The following is an 18,354-nucleotide window of genomic DNA, read 5'->3' on the forward strand; positions in this document are numbered from 1 at the left end:
TGTAAATCCAAGAGAAGACGGTTATAGCTGCAATGCCAAACCCACCAGAGGAGAGAAAGCCGGTGATGAGGAGTGCTACGGTGATGAGAGCCGGGACTAGGATTGGGCTGAAGATAACGAGCAAAGGAGTTGCAACAGTCAAAGCAATGACTGTTCCTACAAGGGTAAGGCTGGAGAGGACAAGGAGGGAACCACCAGCTGTGACAGCAGTAGCAGCTTTAGCAATCTGCCTAGACTTGGAGTAGTCTGATCCTCGTCCCATCTGGTACTGGTCTCGGCCGCCCATCATCTGGTACTGGTCTCGGTCTCGGCCTATCATCGGGTACTGGTCACGGCCGATGATATCGTGATGGGTTGTTCTAGCTGTATCCGCCATTTTTGCTTTTCTTGTTGGCTAGAAAAGGAAAAAGAAGGTACTGAAAATGTGATTGATCTCAAGAGAGAGGGATGTGTATATATTTTGGAATAGGAATGAGTTGCCAAATTGTTTACATATATGAAGAGAGGGGACGAGAGTCACGTGTCAATGGCGTCATCATGCAGTTGTACGCCACCTGTTAATAGCGTCACCATGCAGCCGCTGCATGTGTAAACGAGAGGGGTCTACTTGAGGACACGTTTGTTTTTTGTCTAGTTTACTTGGAATGTGGCGTTGGCAATGAACCGAACGCAAAACTTAAAATGGACTGTTGGGCTGGTTAAATATGGGTTCGGGCCTTCAATGCATTCCTCCGACACAATTTAAACGACCATTATTGGCAAATGAGACATCAAACGATGAAATGAAAAACCCCTAAAGGTAGAAGAGGAACGAAATTAAAAGAAAGTGAGAGGCATAATATAAGGACGATTTTGCTCTTTTAGTTATCGGTAAAAAACCATCATACCCAAAAACGATATTCATGAGAGGTTTTTAGCTCTGTTATACAAACGCAAATTTAAGCTTATAAAATATGTATTTAAATACAAAACAAACTCGACTAAAACTTGTGGCATAAAAAAGGTTAAAGGTTTGTGTGATAGGGTTTTTACTAAATCACCACCTTATTGATGCATGTTCTTGAAGAGAAGAACAAAATTAAAAGCCAAAGTCAAAAAAAGTACACGTCTTTACTTTAACCTACACTAGCTAAGTTCATTATTTTGGGATATAAATATTTTTTTTTTTCTTTTTTCTGAAGGCTATTATTTTGGTGGATGTCACATGTATTGTATGTGAAGAAAAATTAAGATTTAATCTATTGTGATGTATCTGCTGCATTTAGTGTCTATGTTCATTACCTATACTTCGATTTGCAATATATTTCCTGAAATTGGTAGGTGAAAAAAAAACGTGACCATTCATACCGATTCAGAAAATATATTGGAAATCGAAGTACAGATCCAAATGAACATAGACACTATATGCAGCACATACATCATAATATAAAGACACCTAACCAATTTATATCATACCAGTGTACAATACCAAAATGAACATAGACACTATATGAAACAGATACATGACAAAAAAATCTTGAGGTTATAATTATGTCCAAAGGGAAGACAAATTTGTATATATATCCCTTCGGCTTGTTTTAAGTTGCATATATCACTATCCCTTTCTCCCAAACCTCTCGAAGACGCATCTCCTTCTACAAATCCACGATGAACAACCTCTTCAAAGTCGACCCTTCATCCGCCGCAGTCGCCCAAGGACCCGACAACGATGTTCCTTCTCCAGGTCAGCTATTCGCTCAATTCGGCGGCGGTTGTTTCTGGGGTGTGGAGCTAGCTTTCCAGAGTGTTCCTGGTGTGACCAAGACCGAGGTTGGGTATAGCCATGGTCTCGTTCACAATCCGAGTTACGTGGATGTCTGTACTAACACCACGGGACATAACGAGGTTGTTAGGGTTCAGTACGATCCTAAAGATTGCACCTTTGAGAGCTTGCTCGATCTTTTCTGGAATAGCCATGATCCAACCTCCTTCAATCGTCAGGTGATTGCTTTGTCCCTTCAAAAAAAAATCGAAACTTTATCGCATCTCCATCTGTTCTTATTATGTTTGTGTGTTGATTTGAGCAGGGGAAAGATGTGGGAACACAGTATCGATCAGGCATATACTACTACACAGACGAGCAAGAGAGGATAGCTCGTGAAGATGTTGAGGTGCAGGAGAAGATCTTGGACAAGAAGATTGTGACAGAGATACTTCCCGCTACGAAGTTTTACAAAGCGGAAGAGTACCACCAGCAATACCTGACAAAAGGCGGTCTCACGTGTTCAAGACCATCAGCTGGGAACGGTTGCAAGGATGCAATGCGATGCGGTACAAAAGAAGTGGCTTGTTTCATGAAAATGCATTAATCTGTAGATCACATTTGTGTATTATACAATTTGAGACCAATGAGAATAAAACAGTTTCGAATTATTATCTTTTGATTTTGAGTTTTTGAGCAATTTAGAAGCTAATCTAAATGGTCGGATAATCACTTGGATGCATATAGGCCATGAAATGGGCATTGAGTTATTTCACGACACCACCAAAACAATTTCCATGGATTTCATTCTACAAAATTCATATTACCATTGTTTATATTCAAGATTAGGAAATCGAGATCATATGAACGTATGAGATTATCTAGAATCTCAGAGTGATTTGTACTGTTCAATCAAGCGTGACGCATGGAGACGTGATGTTGGGGTCACTGTGCATCCTAGACTATGCAGAAATGCGATCTGCCATTTCAAAAAATGTATATGTTTCGATTCTCATTCTTCTTCTTCGATCGGTCTGAATCGTCACGTTTTTGAGCAACAATCGAAATACAGATCTATCACTCCGAATCCAAATGAACATAGACACTATATTCAGCAGATACATCATAATATAATCTTGAGTTTTTTTATGTCAAAAGAGAGAAATAAATCTCTATATATTTTTTTTTTTTTTTTTTTGTCAACCATTGGGCCACAACTGGCCGGCCCATTAGCCAAATTCCATTAGTGCAGTGACTTTAGTGCAGTGGCAGGAGGTAAGTCCATTTGTAGAAGGCACCATCACACCCGGGATCGAGTCCTGGTTCCTACGAATGTAGAAATCTCTATATATTTAAGCAAAGCTTTTAGAAGTTTAACTCTATTATCATGTGAAATATTACAAAAATGTTATTGCATTTTTATTAATTTAATAACCAACAAAAGAAAAGCTTATATTAGTTTATAAAATAATAAAATAATATTTTTAAAATTATTTAGTAAAATGATTCAACAGAACTCATTTATTATTTCAAAATTTTTAGGAAATAATAATAAACTATTTAGAAAATTATAAAACTAAGATTAAATATATGCATCCCTAAATCATTTAATAATGACACATATCTTTTAAAACTAAGATACAACATTGATTATATTTTAAATATATAAAATATTATATCTAATTAATTAAATAATTTTGTGTTGCATATATACGCAGTGACATTTTATTAAAATATAAAAAAATCAAAAATGTTATATTCAATATAGTATATACAACTAACAAAAATCATGACCGCTTCAATATGAGTTTTGTTTTATTTTCTGTATTTTACAAAATTTATATAATTTACGGATTTGAACATTGTATCGTTTACCATAGATGGATTGAAATCAGAGTATGAAACTATGTAAATTAAAAGTAAAAGATTATAAAATGTACACAGTAATCAAATAAATCTTCTATTATTATTTTATAATTAACAAATTACAGTAAAGTTTACGCAAATATTTCTCCTGCTTTATGGTAAGGGTAACTATCTAATTTGTAGGCCTAGGCAAAATATCAGAATTCAAAGATCCGAAAAAGCCAATCCGAACCCGTATCCGAAATTGTAAAATACCCGAACAGGTTTCTCATCTCTATATCCAAAAATTCGAACCAAACCCGATCCAAACTGAAATCCGAATGGATATCTGAATATACTTACATTATTAATATAGAGTAGTAATATATTAGTAATATTTATAATTTTAGTAATGTAAGTGTCTAAACTATTTAGATTTTTAGATATTTTAGATACTCTATATTTTAGTAATTTTGAGTAAAAATACTTTAAATTTTTAGAAAAATTGGGTATTTTTTTAATAATTTAGAGTAAATTAGATACTAAAATTTTGAGCTTTTTGACCTTTGGGTAATCCGAATCCGAAATACCTGAATCAAACCCAATCCAAAACTGAAGTTTAGAAATATTTGAACAGATCCTATACCTCTATATCCGAAAATCTGAAAATCCGAAATAGCGAATCCGAACCTGAACGGATACCCGAATGCGCAGGCCTTTTGTAATTTGTATATATATATCCTTTGGCTTCTTAAAAACTAGTTCCAAATAGCACCACGTCACACTGCATTGATAATGCAGGTCCTCGTCGCCTCTCCTCCGTTCATCTCCGCCGCTGCTCTCTCCAAACCTCTCCATTCTCTCTCTAAAGCCGCACTCCCTTTCTCTAGAGCCAAACCCATTTGCCCTTTCCCCCAAACCTCTCGACGACCCATCTCCGTCTACAAATCCCCGATGAACAACCTCTTTAACCGCCTCGGTTTCGGCTCTCGTCCCCAAGCCCAAGTCGACCCGGCCTCCGCCGCAATCGCCCAAGGACCCGACGACGATGTTCCTTCTCCAGGTCAGCAATTCGCTCAATTCGGCGCCGGTTGTTTCTGGGGTTTGGAGCTAGCTTACCAGAGGGTTCCTGGTGTGACCAAGACCGAGGTTGGGTATAGCCATGGGTTTGTTCACAATCCGAGTTACGGGGATGTCTGTAGTGACATCACCGGACATAACGAGGTTGTTAGAGTTCAGTACGATCCTAAAGATTGCAGCTTTGAGAGCTTGCTCGATGTTTTCTGGAAGCGCCATGATCCAACCACCTTGAATCGTCAGGTGATTGCTTTGTCCCTTAAAAAAATCGAGACTTTATCGCATCTCCATTTGAAACTATGGCTCCGGATTTGGTGTTTAATTGCTATATTGATCATTTGAAACTCTCTGTGGGCTTACTTCATCTTTATATAGATTTGGTAGTCTCATCACATGTGTAGACGAACTTCTCTGTGGCTAAGTTGTTATGAATTTGATTTGAGGTTAGAGATAAGTAAGAATCTTAGCTGATTGTGNCCGCTGCTCTCTCCAAACCTCTCAATTCTCTCTCTAAAGCCGCACTCCCTTTCTCTAGAGCCAAACCCATTTGCCCTTTCCCCCAAACCTCTCGACGACCCATCTCCGTCTACAAATCCCCGATGAACAACCTCTTCAACCGCCTCGGTTTCGGCTCTCGTCCCCAAGCCCAAGTCGACCCGGCCTCCGCCGCAATCGCCCAAGGACCCGACGACGATGTTCCTTCTTCAGGTCAGCAATTTGCTCAATTCGGCGCCGGTTGTTTCTGGGGTCTGGAGCTAGCTTACCAGAGGGTTCCTGGTGTGACCAAGACCGAGGTTGGGTATAGCCATGGGTTCGTTCACAATCCGAGTTACGGGGATGTCTGTAGTGACATCACTGGACATAACGAGGTTGTTAGAGTTCAGTACGATCCTAAAGACTGCAGCTTTGAGAGCTTACTCGATGTTTTCTGGAAACGACATGATCCAACCACCTTGAATCGTCAGGTGATTGCTTTGTCCCTTAAAAAAATCTTGACTTTATCGCATCTCCGGCTGAAACAGTGGCTCCGGATTTGGTGTTGAATTGCTATATTGATCATTTCGAGGCATTACATGTTTAGACTTTAGACGAACTCTTTGTGTCTTACTTCATCTTTATATAGATTTGGTAGTCTCATCACATGTGTAGACGAACTTCTCTGTGGCTAAGTTGTTATGTATTTGATTTGAGGTTAGAGCTAAGTAAGAATCTTAGCTGATTTGGAAGTGACCGTTTCCAATATGGTTCTACTTAAGTCTGCTCTTATCATGTTACTATACCGATTATGCCGTTGAGGATGAATCTAGTGTTCTTGTTGTGGTTCTTCACATCATACTATTACTGACGTTTTGTGTGTTGATTGAGCCAGGGGAATGATGTGGGAACGCAGTATCGATCAGGCATATACTACTACACAGAAGAGCAAGAGCGGATAGCTCGTGAATCTGTTGAGATACAGGAGAAGATCTTGAACAAGAAGATTGTGACAGAGTTACTTCCCGCTACAAAGTTTTACAGAGCGGAAGAGCACCACCAGCAATACCTGGCAAAAGGCGGTCGCATGGGTTTAAGACAATCACCTGAGAAAGGTTGCAAGGATCCAATCCGATGCTATGGCTAAGAAACTAAAGTGACTCGTCTCTCTAGCACATAAAAAAAGAAGTGAGTTGTTTCATGAAAATGCAATAATCTGTAGATCACATTTGTGTATTGTCTTTGTTATGTAATCAGTGGTGATGATGCACATCATATGCTTGCATGAATGTTGTGATAAATTTTATTAGTGTTACAAAAACCAACCATAATAGCATAATAGCCAATATTCAAATTTTATAAAACGTCACTTGTACTTGTGTATTAGCTACTTGATGGGAATACTCATACAATTTGAGAAGAAAACAGTTTCACATTTTCTTTTGATTTTGAGTTTTGAGCAATTCAGTAGCTATTCTAATGGTCGGAACATCACTTGGATGCATATAGACATGAATGAGTATTGAGTTATTTCACGACACCACCAAAACAATTTCCTTGAATTTCATTCTACAACATTCACTTTGTACATATTACCATTGTTCGTTCTTTTATATTGGAAATCGAGATCATGTCCAGGCACCTTTTTTAATACATTTGAACTTATGGATTATCTAGAATCTCAGAGTGATTTGTACTGTTCAATCAAGCGTGACGCATGGAGACGTGATGTTGGGGTCACTGTGCATCCTAGACTATGCAGAAATGCGATCTGTAGTTTCAAAAAACATAAACAAAAGTGTATCATCTTCTAATCTTTGGCAGACCAAAATGTGAGCTTGACGAGATTTTTACCTGTTTAGTCGTTGCTTCTGAAGTGCCCATTGAGTTTTCAATCCTCAGTTTTTGGAAATGCTCCTGAAACAGAGTTTTTTTTTTTCCCCAAGTTTAATATAGTGAGTTAACTTAAACTTCTATTGCTTTGTCAAAACAGCAATATCTATTACCTGTTTCTCGCGCACTATATGAGCTCTTGTGTCTGCAGGAAGTTGTTCCCACCTAAGTACCTGATATCCCCAAAATACACAGGAACATGAGCACCACAATCTCAGTTTTCATTTTTATCAAATCACTAGCGTGTGATAGTGTTTTTCAGATATTAATGCTTACATGTTCTGCATATTGGAACGCTTCTTCAGAAGTCAATAATGATTTGAGTGCTCGTAAGACATCCTAAAAAAATAGTGCAGCATCCAGTTAGTCACCAAAGCATATTCCAACACTCTGTATGGCTTTAGTAGGCTTTAACGATTACGCTTCATAATAAACTTAACAGTAACCAAACAAGGAAACGACTGCATCGGAATTGTTTATGGTGAATAAATCTATAGATTATACCACATTTACTGAGAGAGGTATACAACCTTGTGTTTGTTCTTCTTGATGGCCAAACGTTCACCAATCACAAACTTTACCTGCATGTACGAAAACATTGACATGAAAGGTGAGTTAAGAACATTGACTGGCGCTTACATTAGTTGATCGAGAAAACTGTATGCAAAGTATGCGATACTCACCTTGTCAATCAGCCGCTTCGGTTCCTGGAATGCTCTTTTCTTAGCCCAGCTGTGAAATAAGTGAGAGACAACTGATCTAACCTCCACATCAAACCTGTTGAGGATAAAAGTTCTACACCTATTGAATGATGAACCACACCAAAGAGTGCCAAATTAGATAGTTGTGTTGGTTTTTAACATGTAACCTCTTAAGGAAGTTGTTCCCATTGAGTGCATATGCTGCTATTGACTCCTCGGAGGCATCATCTGCTGGAATGTTCATCACATCATTGTCTGTTAGTTTACTTTCCTCATGCTTTAATTCTTCTGATCCAAAACTGGAGACGCTCTGGTCAGTCTTGTTTGGAAGATTTTGGTGAACTTTTCTACAGTCATTTACGCTAAAATCTCCCTGCAAAGCATTGTTGAGAGTTCTTGTTAGTTCTATCACATTATTATGCATAAAGTTACAAACAGACTGAGACCTGAACCTGAAGAAGATGGTCGGGAATCTCTTTAAGAAATCGTGAGGGTTGGAGCACCTAGATGGAAAATCATTAGTCAGAGACAACGTCTGAGAGGAAGAATTCACAAACTATGTGTAGTACTGACCTGCCAGTTTGAATCCACTGTCACATACAAAAAAAATAGTTTCTTGCGAGCACGAGTCATAGCAACGTACAAAAGGCGACGTTCCTCCTACAATTTAAGCAAACACTGTGCGGTTAAATATATATTTGTAGAGTCTGCAGAGGTGGGAAGTGGATAGAGAGTTAATGAAAGACTTCATGAGAAGGAAAAGCTATACCTCAAGTGATGTTCCACTCTCTGATGAATTGCCGTTAGACTCATGTAATAGGGGAATCTCGTTTTCATTAGCCTGTTTAGCAAAACTATGATTCAGACTGGGCCAAGGACCTATTTTGTTTCATTGATTTTATAAACAAGTATTCCATAGCCGCCAACAACTCGGTAAAGAAAACCAAAGAGGGTGATATATACCTTGATTATGAAAACTATGTCCCATTCCAAACCTTTCGACTGCATAAAGATATACAAGAGATATTAGTCAATATTTCCATTACTGCCTGAAGCAGCTAATTCTAACACAGATGGGTAACAAACTGTGGACTGCTCGAGTGGTAGACAAAAACCTGATGAATGGTGGTCAATGTGACAGAATTTTCATTGTCATGTTTTCTTGAACGAAAATTTTCAGTTTCGCGCTCAGAGATATAGTTGATAAATGAATTAAGGTGCTTGCAGCCTTTGCTTTCTTTGACTGCATCCACTTCTCCATCAGTTGTAGTGCAATGAGCGGAAAGAAACTCAGCTACATCATCCAGTAAGTACTGGATTACCTGAAATCATTCCCCCAAAATATTTTTAAAACATACATACGGGAAAAGAAGATTACCCAAAGTTTTTGAATGGCAAAAGCCACATACAGATCTAAGATCGTTGTCTTCATTAAGCAGTTTTCCTCCATCATTATCCACAATGGCTCGTTGCTCAAGAAGGTATTTCTACAAGTTGAAACAACATGAAAAGGTAAAGCGTGATCAAGAAAAGAAATGGGTATGATAGTCAGAATTTGTAAGAAAAGATACAGTAAATCTTCAAAGCAAAATCACATGTTCAGAAACTATTTTTCAGTGAAACTTACACCTTAAGCCTACAATCACGATATCTACAAACTTTCAAGAATGAGACGGGATTGTCTAAGTATAAGGTCCATCTTTTGTATATATGACTTGCTTAGCAAACAAAAGTATAAAATTGCCTGCATGTTTTGCTATATACGACTCCAGAGATGACATTGTCGGTTAATGGCTATAAGCATGTCATCACTTAAGAGAGAAAAACCAATTACCTGTGGTATCATATTTGCCACACATGTTATTACAGCTGAAAGTGATTGTTCCTGCAAATAGTTAAGATGTAAGGGATTTGTATTTCGTAGTACTAATTTAAAATAAGCATGATCACTTCAATTAACATCTTACCCTGTCAACCAGCTTTGCTACCATGTCAAGAGTTTGCAAAATTTTGCGTCCCTGGGTAAGCTGGCTCCTGTGGTTAATTCAAACGAATCTAAGAAGCTTGGCAAGAAACATGAATAAAAATAGCAAGTCTTAGGGGATAAAATGTGCACCATTCTTTGAATCTGTAGATACACATAAATATATATACATATACACACAATGTCACTTAGATCTGGGTGGCAAAAACGACCTATATGTATCACTCTAGTATGGTTCATGAAAATAAAAACAGACACAGTTATATGAGAAACTAGTATATATGTCTTGGTTGGTAAACGTAAAAGCAAACGATATTCTCAACTCAGAATTAAAACTAAAGCAATATTATATACTGATTTCTAATGAATTTCATCAAGCAGTACCTTTTGAAGGTACCCGAAATCTTGGCACTGAAGATATCACTCGCCGCTGAGATAAAGCTGCATTTCCTACTAGTCGAGATTTTTTCAATATGTTCTATAACCTGCAGACGATGGTGATAAGTTACTGATAGCTAAAGCTGAGAAAGAAAAAGTGAATCGTAGATAATCATGCAAATGAAATAAAACAAGAGCAAATGAGGTACAAACCTTTTGCTTTTCCTCTTTCTCAAAAGGAAGCAATGCCTTGAACACTCGCCTATAAGAAGCATCATCACATTCCGAAAATGTTGTTTTCAGCATGGCCAAAATGATTCGGACAACCTAGTTGTAATGTATATTAGATGGAGCTTATTCTCAAATGATACGGGAATCATCAATGTCATGAATTGAGATACATGGAGATCATGCAACAGTTAAAACAAATGAGATAAATATAAGGCAATCTACCTTTTTCCTGTAGAAAGCAACACCATGAACATTAAATGGTATTTTTCTCTGGCGGAATGCATTTTGGAAGACTTTACCTGACACCTGATTATCAGTACATTCGTGGTTTACCAACATAAGTAAATATGTTAAAGAGTTTTACATTCTGACAACATGTCATCAAGGAAACGAAAAGGACTGACCTGCCTCCTATAAAGAATGGCAATATCTCCGTAGGAACAACAAGGTGTTGAGTCATCATTGGTGATTTCAATTATTTTGTCAATGACATATGCACACTGTGCTTCCTCATTATGGCATTCTTTGACAGTAATCTATACTGGATAAAACACAAAAAGGTCAAGCCTGTTACTGTAGCCATTGAATGATGCAATTTCTTATAAAGAAAAGTTCAACTTGCCTTAGATCCCTGAGAATTTTCAGACGAAATGCTTTTTGATTGGCACCGCTTCGTATTGTTTTTTATGATAGAAGATGCGGCTTCCACAATATGGCGGGAGGAGCGATAGTTTTTTATAAGCCTGACCTGAATCAGAAGCAGTAAGATAAATGTTATGCATTCGCAATCCAATGGTGAGAGCTTTTGCTTCCTTAAGCTCATAAATCATATGTGGTCTAATATTTGAGTTAGCCACGAAAAGACAAACCTCTTTGTAATTTGGGAAATCTCGGCGAAACGAATCAAATCCTGAACTGTCGGCCCCGTTAAAACCGAAGATGGACTGCAAGAAAAGATATGTCATACTTCCTTTGAATATTCAAGTGAAAAGAAGTAAGCTTTGTTTGAAAACAACGCACCTGATCATCATCACCAACAATAGTTATGTGATTATGAGACCCTAGCATTCGTAGAAGCTTGTACTGCATTGTGCTAGTGTCCTGGAATTCATCAACTATGATGGCTTTCCAGGTATCTTGGCATTCCTTGAATACTTTAACCAAATGCAGCAAATACACGTGAATACAAGGAAATCTTGAGCGTCATAAATCATATATCCATAAAATTTATCCAAGTGGCTTCACCTTCAGGAAAGTCAGAGAGGAGTGTGACGGAACAACTGATCAAATCATGATAGTCCAGAGCATCACAAGCTTTTAGGATATCGTTGTAGTTTCCAAGAATTTTAGCCTGTAAAGGCACCAGTACAGAATCATATCACATGAACTAATTCATAGTAGAGATGCGGGAAATAATTTTTAGCTGACTTACTCCTATCTCATTGCCCATCTTACGGCACTCCTCTGGAGTTTTACCAGAAGCTTTTCCCTAAAATACGAAAACAAGTTAAAATCAACTAATTGTAAGAGACAGATTATTTGCGAAGGACAGGATATAAGCACTATAAATAGACCATAAATTTAAAAAAATAATATCCTTTCTTCTTTTATTGGCAACCTGGGTCACAAATTTCTGCCATTTTTTTGATAGATCCTTGGCGTATTCAGGACATACTGCTCCTGCTCCTGCTCCTGCCCCTGCCCCATTTAAACCTTCTCCAGACTCGCATACACCGGAAGTCTTGCTTCCATTCTTCTTTTCCTCCTCATATAAACGCACTGCTTCTATTATCGCTCTTCTTTGTTGCCCATGCCCATACACTGAGAATTCAGGTGTACGTTCTAACCTGTGACAGTAGGAAAGGTATAAGATAAATGAATCCCATGAATCTATAACATCAAAGATCTCAACAAGTGATTTGCAACTAACAACTTCAAACAAATACATGTAAAATAAAATTAGTGAAATCGCCATACATAAAAGAATTTATAAACTAATCTTGATTTCAAGTATTACTTCCATTTATTGTCCCTGCAACTCCAATTTAGCAACATAGGTAGTTACATTTTTCAGTAGTGAGAAAAAAACATTGCATATCTTCTCTTCTACCTACATTTTGGTAAATGTTAATTACCAAAATATCAAGAAATTCACAATTCAAATTCTCACTTTTCTGCATGCATCCGACAAAGCTGCAAGGAAAATGAATGGAATGTACTGATTGTTATCTCTTTAGCTGCTTTCTTTCCAGCAGATTTTCCTATGCGTTCTCTCATCTCAGATGTTGCTGCCGTAGTGAAAGTCATTGCAAGGATATTTGATGGATGTAGACCCTATCAAGTTAGAAAAAACACAAATCTTAAAATGTAAAGATAAGTTCAAATCTGATTTCATATACAAGATCTCAAGTACGGAAACAGTTAAAAATCACTAAGCGATAAGATAGTACCTCATTGAGCAACACTAAGACGCGGCCAACCATGGTGGAAGTCTAACATGGGAAAAGGAATAGTCAGCACTGACTGTACAACATGAAAACCCACAAAATTCTTGACTCATAGGAAAAAGAAAGTTTGTAAGAAACCAACCTTTCCACTACCAGGACCAGCAATAACCATCAAAGGCGTTGATATATTACTACAGGCTGCATCACGCTGTCTATCATTTAAAGACAGCAAATATTTTGAACACTCATCAGGCATGGAATTGATCAGTGCAGCAACGGTAGCCTCTTCTTCATTGAGCTTCGAGTTAATATTAGAGTCTGACACAAACTTTTCAACATCCCTAGAATCTAAGGTGGCTTTGATGAGCTCACTGTTCTTATCATCTTTAGCCGGCGTCTCATTTATGCTGGCACTTGGAGTTTGACAAGCAGCTTTTCTCGCTGACTGTTCAACAATAAAGTCAATCTCTTGTAAAATAGAATCATCGAGGTCATCATCATCAAGAAGCGAAGAAGAAGAAGAGCAACCATAGCTTAGTGTTGTAACTCTTTCTGGCTGTTTCAGGGGAGTAACAAACGGGTCTGATGAAACTCCATCGTTCCCAGAAATCTCGGTCTGAAATGCGTTTATAACCTCCTCATCAAGATTAAACCTAGGAGAAGGGGTGCTCATGCCACGAGGAGGAGGATAACAACCATTATCAGGTGACTCGATCCCTGGTTTTAGTCGTTTGTATGGTGTAGTATTATTCGCTGATAACTCCATAAGAGGAATTCGATTGAAGCTACTACCATGGTGAGTAACGGATTCAGTACCCATTGATGATTCCTTCACTCTGCAACACCAGGTAGATAAAATTTATCAATTAAAAGCGAACTCCAAATGCTAATTGCAAAATTANGAAACTCCATCATTCCTAGAAATCTCCGTCTGAAATGCGTTTATAACCTCCTCATCCAGATCAAACTTAGGAGTAGGGGTGCTCACGCCACGAGGAGGAGGATAACAACCATCATCAGGTGACCCGATCCCTGGTTTTAGGCGTTTGTATGGTGTATTATTCGCGGATAACTCCATAAGAGGAATTCGATTGAAGCTACTACCATGGTGAGTAACGGATTCAGTACCCATTGATGATTCCTTCACTCTGCAACACCAAGTAGATAAATTTATCACATATTTCAGGCAATCCCATCAAATCTGGCGAAGTAGAAACTTCAAATACTAATTGCAAAATTGCCAAATCCTAAAACTAAAAGCATGGGAAATGGAAGAGCAAGGGTTCACTTCACTAAACCATGATGAAATCAGAAATTTACCGCAATTGAACAAAGAGGAGATTAAAGAGTAAACCAAGAATTCGAATAAAAGATTGAAAAGAAAGAAGAAGCAGTGGTACCTTTGAGGGAAAGGATTGGAGAAATGAGCTGCATTCTCAAGTGGCCTTTTCCGGTCAAGGAGCGGCTTAACGCTTCTGAAGCTTTGAGAAAGACGACCAGGGGTGTACTCTTGATTCCACATCCCTCTGTTCGGCGGGAGATTCTCCATTCTTCTTCCCCCTTTGATGATCTTCGTTCAGAGAGAAAGTGTGGGAAAATTTCGAAATGATTTGTCTCTGAGAAACTGGAAAAAAACGAAAAACCTAGGGGGGACAACGAATCTTCCGGGTATAGAAGAAGATCTTATTTGGGCCTTGAGAGCCCACGTAGGGCCCTTCGATTTTTAATAATGGATTTTTATAATCTTTTTCCGATATTATTGCAATTTTGCAAGTATGCACCAGTAAATTCTCTTTTTCTCATTTACCTCGGATTACTTTAGGATTTATCCAAAAAAACTACTCTTAAAATTCGATATCAATTGTATTTCGATCGTCTCTTATTTTCTTTGCTTGGATCCGTTTGAAGTTTGTTAATTAGTGGAATGTTCAAATTGTTCAAAATCTCCCAAGTGTTGTTGATGAGTTTTCATGCGTTGTATTGTATTATCCATCCGACATGACAATATCGGATGGTCAATAAGAACAGCTTCATATATGACTGTATATTGACTATAGTATGGTGGCTAAAATTAATTCCAATAATCCAGCAAAGTCATCATAAATCAACGTCAACTACATTCTAATTAGTTCCTTCGCACTATCAAATCCATGCTTACATAATGGAAAACAAAAAATATATATATATAGAAGAGAAGGAACAATAAAAATTCTCAACTTGCTAATTCAATTTGTGTTGTACATTATACATATTCAAGTTGAGACGACTTCATAATGATCCACCAAAAAAAGTCTTCATGACCGCCGAGTACATAAAAGCTTAAAGTCGTCTCTTTACTCAGCATTTTCTTCTTTACCTTCTTGTATCTTCTTCTTCTTCTTCTTCTTCTTCTAAAGTTCCAATGCATTCTTGTAAATTACAAGATGAAAAGCTTTAAGCTGTTACTAACAGGAAATATAGGGTGGAACTAGAAATCTCGAGAAAATAAAAGGAGTTGTGGGATATTTTAAAGAAAAAGAATGTTGTTGCTGGTGGATTGCTCCAGCTGTCGTACGCCGCTTCATCTCCCTCCCGGAGCCACCCGTATCCGCTGCTCCATTTGCCACGCCTTCACTCTCATAGCCCCCGAGCCCCGTCTCCAATCCCACGCGCCGGTTACCCCTCTTCATTTTCCCAACTCATCTCCTATAATTCCTGCACCATCCTCTCACATCTACCCGCCACCAACACCCTCTCCGTTTAACCACGCGCCGCCTGCACCTTCTCCGTTTAGCCACGCGCCGTATGCACCTTCTCCGTTTAGTCACGCGCCGTATGCACCGTCTCCGTTCAACCACGCGCCTCTAGCACCCTCTTCGTTTAGCCACGCGTCTCCAGCACCGTCTCCGTTCAACCACGAGCCTCCAGCATCGTATCCGTTCACTCATGCGCCGCCGGTACCGTCTCCATACAATCACGCGCCGTCGGGTCCTCCGCCGCCGGTACACGGACATAAGCGAGCGGTGATCGTCGGGGTTTCTTATAAGAACACAAAGGACGAACTGAAAGGATGTATCAATGACGCAAAGTGCATGAAGTTCATGTTGATGAAGCGTTTCCACTTCCCTGAATCTTGCATTCTTATGCTCAACGGTATTATTCTATTTTCCCTACACCTTTTAACATTCATATTTTCACCATAGTATATACTTAAAAGTGTCAAAAATGGTGTACGTATAGAAGAAGAAGAGGACCCATTGAGATGGCCAACGAAGAATAACATAACAATGGCGATGCATTGGCTAGTTTTAAGTTGCAAACCGGGAGATTCCCTTGTCTTCCATTTCTCTGGTCACGGCAACAACCAGACGGATTACAACGGCGACGAGATCGACGGATTTGACGAGACTCTTCTCCCGGTTGACCACAGGACTTCAGGTGTCATCGTGGATGACAAGATCAATGCTACAATCGTACGGCCTCTCCCTTATGGAGTCAAGCTCCATGCCATCATTGACGCTTGTCATAGTGGTACCGTCTTGGACCTACCCTATCTTTGTAGAATGGACAGGTATGATATCTATAAGTCTTGTTAGTTACAATATTTACTTTTCTTCTTGGTGTTGCGTCTCCAATTTACAAAATTATATGATAAAAAAATGTAGCATATAGAAGTAATTGTTAAAAAAACCAATAGAGCCATGCAGTATAATAGTATATATATGCCCTATAAACCAATAAATTAACAAAAATAGGAACTGTTTATGTATATAGCTCATTAACCCCTTTTTTCTTGTTCCTTCATTTTTAGGCTTGGAAACTACGAATGGGAGGACCATCGGCCTCCATCAGGAATGTGGAAAGGTACGAGTGGCGGTGAAGTCTTCTCCTTCACGGGCTGCGATGATGACGAGACCTCTGCTGATACTCCGGTACAATTCCGCTAATGCAACTCTTTAGATTCCAAACAACTTTTGATAGTATTTGTAAACAATTCCGCAAAACGTAAAATCATCCATATTTTATATTTTCACCGTTACGTTATAGTAGCTACTCCATATAAATAAACGTATGAACATACCTTCGTTTTAATTAAAAGCTCTCATCACAAAGAAACTTGTGTGTGCTGCATGCAGCAATTGTCAGGGAGTGCGTGGACTGGGGCAATGACGTATGCATTCATTCAGGCCATAGAACGTGGTCATGGGACTACTTATGGGTCCTTGCTGAATGCGATGAGATCAACGGTTCACGAGATCTTTGACAAAAAGAAAGGTAGAGAGCTTGTGGAAGTGGAAGGGGGTGATTTTCTCACTACTCTTCTTGGTTTGCTCATCTTAGGCGCTGCTCCTTCTGATGAGGAAGAAGAAGTAAACCAAGCCCCTCAGAAAACTCAGGTAATCCATTCATCTACTCATTACTTCGATAAAATGGTTTTCATAGCAAGGTTAATGTTAATTAAATTGCATTAATTGGCATATTGGATTGGTACCGCAGGAACCACAATTGAGCGCTAACGAGGCATTTGATGTGTATGGGAAGACATTCTCTTTATAACATGGGATGAAATGGAAGAGTATAGAAATGTCAGAAAATCAATTAAATTCTTTATTGAGTGAATGATACATGGGACATGATCATTATATATGTTAATCGGCCTTATGAAGTGAAAATAATAGTTTTGAGACTTCATCTTTCAAAATTACCATCAAGTTAAATACTAATACTGGCATATATGGTGTTCCCCATCTTAATTCCTAAAGTTTAATGAAATCAGACAAACAAAACACACGAATGTGGTGTATAACTTTTCCTCTCCAAACCGAGATTTCGTTGTTTCATATGAACTTTGCTAACAAAAAAAAAAAAAAGGACTTTGCTTGAACTTACACAGGCTCGTCATCATTGTAAGTAACTGTAGATTTTTCATAACAGTATTCATTTCTCTCGATTCCTATATTTTCAACACAAAAAAAAAAAAAACATCATAATATATCCTCACTATGTTCATATAGATGTAAAAACCATAATAATTTCAGACTATTCTACAGAATTCTAGAAAATAGATAAGATAGGCCTAATTAATATGAGTTTGTGGTAAAAAAACGAATGTTTGAAATTAACATAGTTCAACTCAATAAACTTGTACATAACGTTGTATAATTGTATTTATGTAAAAATAATTTGTAAAATATTACTAAAATGATGTCCATAATTTTTTTTATCCAATTATGACGACACAATGAGTCTATAGGAGCCACGAAGAGAGAAAAAAAAAATGTACTGCAAAAAGATAATGATAGTACAAACGATACGTCGTACTGCCACATGTACGATGCATCTCAATTACCAAAAAGCAGAGCCATCCATAAAACTCAAAACACACACGGATTCCACTGGCGTGTGCTCTCCTCACTTGTCCTTGAAACTTGAGGTACTCATTCTCTATCTCTCATCTACTTTTTTAGTTCATGTTCGAGTTTTCGTGATCTCTTACTCTTTTCGTGTCCAACAATCTCTTGCTCTTCTACATAAGTACATAGAAATTTTATTATAATTTGCTTGGCCGTCCGACAACACACAAACGCATGTATACATTCTTTT

General features: G+C 38.2%; 6 protein-coding genes across 9 annotated transcripts in view; 4 read left to right on the forward strand and 2 right to left on the reverse strand.

Moving 5' to 3' along the window:
• On the reverse strand, positions 2 to 475 carry LOC104733316 (oleosin 18.5 kDa-like; the record flags this gene model as incomplete). The annotated part of the gene is made up of 1 exon (XM_010452900.2): positions 2 to 475. A coding segment is annotated over exon 1 (375 nt), but the record flags the coding sequence as incomplete, so codon positions are not given.
• Positions 1,578 to 2,419, forward strand: LOC104730927 (peptide methionine sulfoxide reductase A4, chloroplastic-like). The gene is made up of 2 exons (XM_010450172.2): positions 1,578 to 1,980; positions 2,067 to 2,419. The coding sequence occupies exons 1-2, from the start codon at positions 1,648 to 1,650 to the stop codon at positions 2,346 to 2,348; spliced, it is 615 nt and encodes a 204-aa protein (XP_010448474.1). The 5' UTR covers positions 1,578 to 1,647; the 3' UTR covers positions 2,349 to 2,419.
• On the forward strand, positions 4,333 to 6,527 carry LOC104730928 (peptide methionine sulfoxide reductase A4, chloroplastic). Of its 2 annotated transcripts, XM_019233893.1 has the most exons (3): positions 4,353 to 4,418; positions 5,141 to 5,628; positions 6,033 to 6,527. In XM_019233893.1, exons 1-3 carry the CDS (start codon positions 4,382 to 4,384, stop codon positions 6,282 to 6,284), a joined length of 777 nt encoding a protein of 258 aa, XP_019089438.1. In that variant the 5' UTR covers positions 4,353 to 4,381; the 3' UTR covers positions 6,285 to 6,527. The 2 variants fall into 2 exon arrangements, with proteins under 2 accessions (XP_010448475.1, XP_019089438.1); XM_010450173.2 differs by lacking the exon at positions 5,141 to 5,628 and having other exon boundaries at positions 4,333 to 4,906.
• LOC104730929 (ATP-dependent DNA helicase SRS2-like protein At4g25120) lies at positions 6,674 to 14,393 on the reverse strand. 2 transcript variants are annotated; one of them, XM_019233892.1, is made up of 29 exons: positions 14,172 to 14,393; positions 12,914 to 13,607; positions 12,775 to 12,816; positions 12,495 to 12,658; positions 11,943 to 12,171; positions 11,757 to 11,813; positions 11,570 to 11,675; positions 11,345 to 11,478; positions 11,194 to 11,268; positions 10,947 to 11,072; positions 10,729 to 10,860; positions 10,547 to 10,630; positions 10,307 to 10,420; positions 10,100 to 10,200; positions 9,699 to 9,765; positions 9,566 to 9,616; positions 9,141 to 9,218; positions 8,847 to 9,053; positions 8,695 to 8,733; positions 8,501 to 8,572; positions 8,305 to 8,391; positions 8,184 to 8,234; positions 7,899 to 8,104; positions 7,714 to 7,807; positions 7,561 to 7,611; positions 7,307 to 7,369; positions 7,144 to 7,203; positions 6,992 to 7,054; positions 6,674 to 6,908 (listed from the first exon to the last, which is right to left on the reverse strand). In XM_019233892.1, the coding sequence occupies exons 1-29, from the start codon at positions 14,318 to 14,320 to the stop codon at positions 6,819 to 6,821; spliced, it is 3,486 nt and encodes a 1,161-aa protein (XP_019089437.1). In that variant the 5' UTR covers positions 14,321 to 14,393; the 3' UTR covers positions 6,674 to 6,818. The 2 variants fall into 2 exon arrangements, with proteins under 2 accessions (XP_019089437.1, XP_019089436.1); XM_019233891.1 differs by lacking the exon at positions 14,172 to 14,393 and having other exon boundaries at positions 12,914 to 13,627.
• On the forward strand, positions 15,014 to 17,437 carry LOC104730930 (metacaspase-2-like). The gene is made up of 5 exons (XM_010450175.2): positions 15,014 to 15,903; positions 15,991 to 16,321; positions 16,562 to 16,682; positions 16,887 to 17,147; positions 17,248 to 17,437. The coding sequence occupies exons 1-5, from the start codon at positions 15,291 to 15,293 to the stop codon at positions 17,305 to 17,307; spliced, it is 1,386 nt and encodes a 461-aa protein (XP_010448477.1). The 5' UTR covers positions 15,014 to 15,290; the 3' UTR covers positions 17,308 to 17,437.
• Positions 18,071 to 18,354, forward strand: part of LOC104730931 (superoxide dismutase [Fe] 1, chloroplastic-like) — a 2,225-nt gene continuing 1,941 nt past the window's right edge. Inside the window, exon 1 of one of the 2 annotated variants that reach the window (XM_010450176.2) lies at positions 18,071 to 18,184. In XM_010450176.2, the coding sequence (XP_010448478.1) occupies positions 18,086 to 18,184 (99 nt within the window). In that variant the 5' untranslated portion in view covers positions 18,071 to 18,085. Of the gene's footprint in view, positions 18,185 to 18,229; positions 18,341 to 18,354 lie in introns of those variants that run through there. The other variant, XM_010450177.2, reaches the window with a different exon arrangement.

The sequence above is a fragment of the Camelina sativa genome, chromosome 12, assembly GCF_000633955.1.
Source record: "Camelina sativa cultivar DH55 chromosome 12, Cs, whole genome shotgun sequence".
NCBI classification, from domain to species: domain Eukaryota; kingdom Viridiplantae; phylum Streptophyta; class Magnoliopsida; order Brassicales; family Brassicaceae; genus Camelina; species Camelina sativa.

Excerpts from the sequence above, each read along its gene's own strand:
- LOC104730927 (XM_010450172.2), top strand. The coding sequence starts at position 1,648 with ATGAACAACCTCTTCAAAGTCGACCCTTCATCCGCCGCAGTCGCCCAA. Across the intron at positions 1,981-2,066 it reads CAACCTCCTTCAATCGTCAG|GGGAAAGATGTGGGAACACA; the intron begins GTGATTGCTTTG and ends TGATTTGAGCAG.
- LOC104730928 (XM_010450173.2), top strand. The coding sequence starts at position 4,382 with ATGCAGGTCCTCGTCGCCTCTCCTCCGTTCATCTCCGCCGCTGCTCTC. Across the intron at positions 4,907-6,032 it reads CAACCACCTTGAATCGTCAG|GGGAATGATGTGGGAACGCA; the intron begins GTGATTGCTTTG and ends TGATTGAGCCAG.
- LOC104730929 (XM_019233892.1), bottom strand. The coding sequence starts at position 14,320 with ATGGAGAATCTCCCGCCGAACAGAGGGATGTGGAATCAAGAGTACACC. Across the intron at positions 7,055-7,143 it reads ATATAGTGCGCGAGAAACAG|GAGCATTTCCAAAAACTGAG; the intron begins GTAATAGATATT and ends ACTCTGTTTCAG. Across the intron at positions 6,909-6,991 it reads CAGAAGCAACGACTAAACAG|ATCGCATTTCTGCATAGTCT; the intron begins GTAAAAATCTCG and ends TTGAAACTACAG.
- LOC104730930 (XM_010450175.2), top strand. The coding sequence starts at position 15,291 with ATGTTGTTGCTGGTGGATTGCTCCAGCTGTCGTACGCCGCTTCATCTC. Across the intron at positions 15,904-15,990 it reads TTGCATTCTTATGCTCAACG|AAGAAGAAGAGGACCCATTG; the intron begins GTATTATTCTAT and ends GTGTACGTATAG. Across the intron at positions 17,148-17,247 it reads AAGCCCCTCAGAAAACTCAG|GAACCACAATTGAGCGCTAA; the intron begins GTAATCCATTCA and ends TTGGTACCGCAG.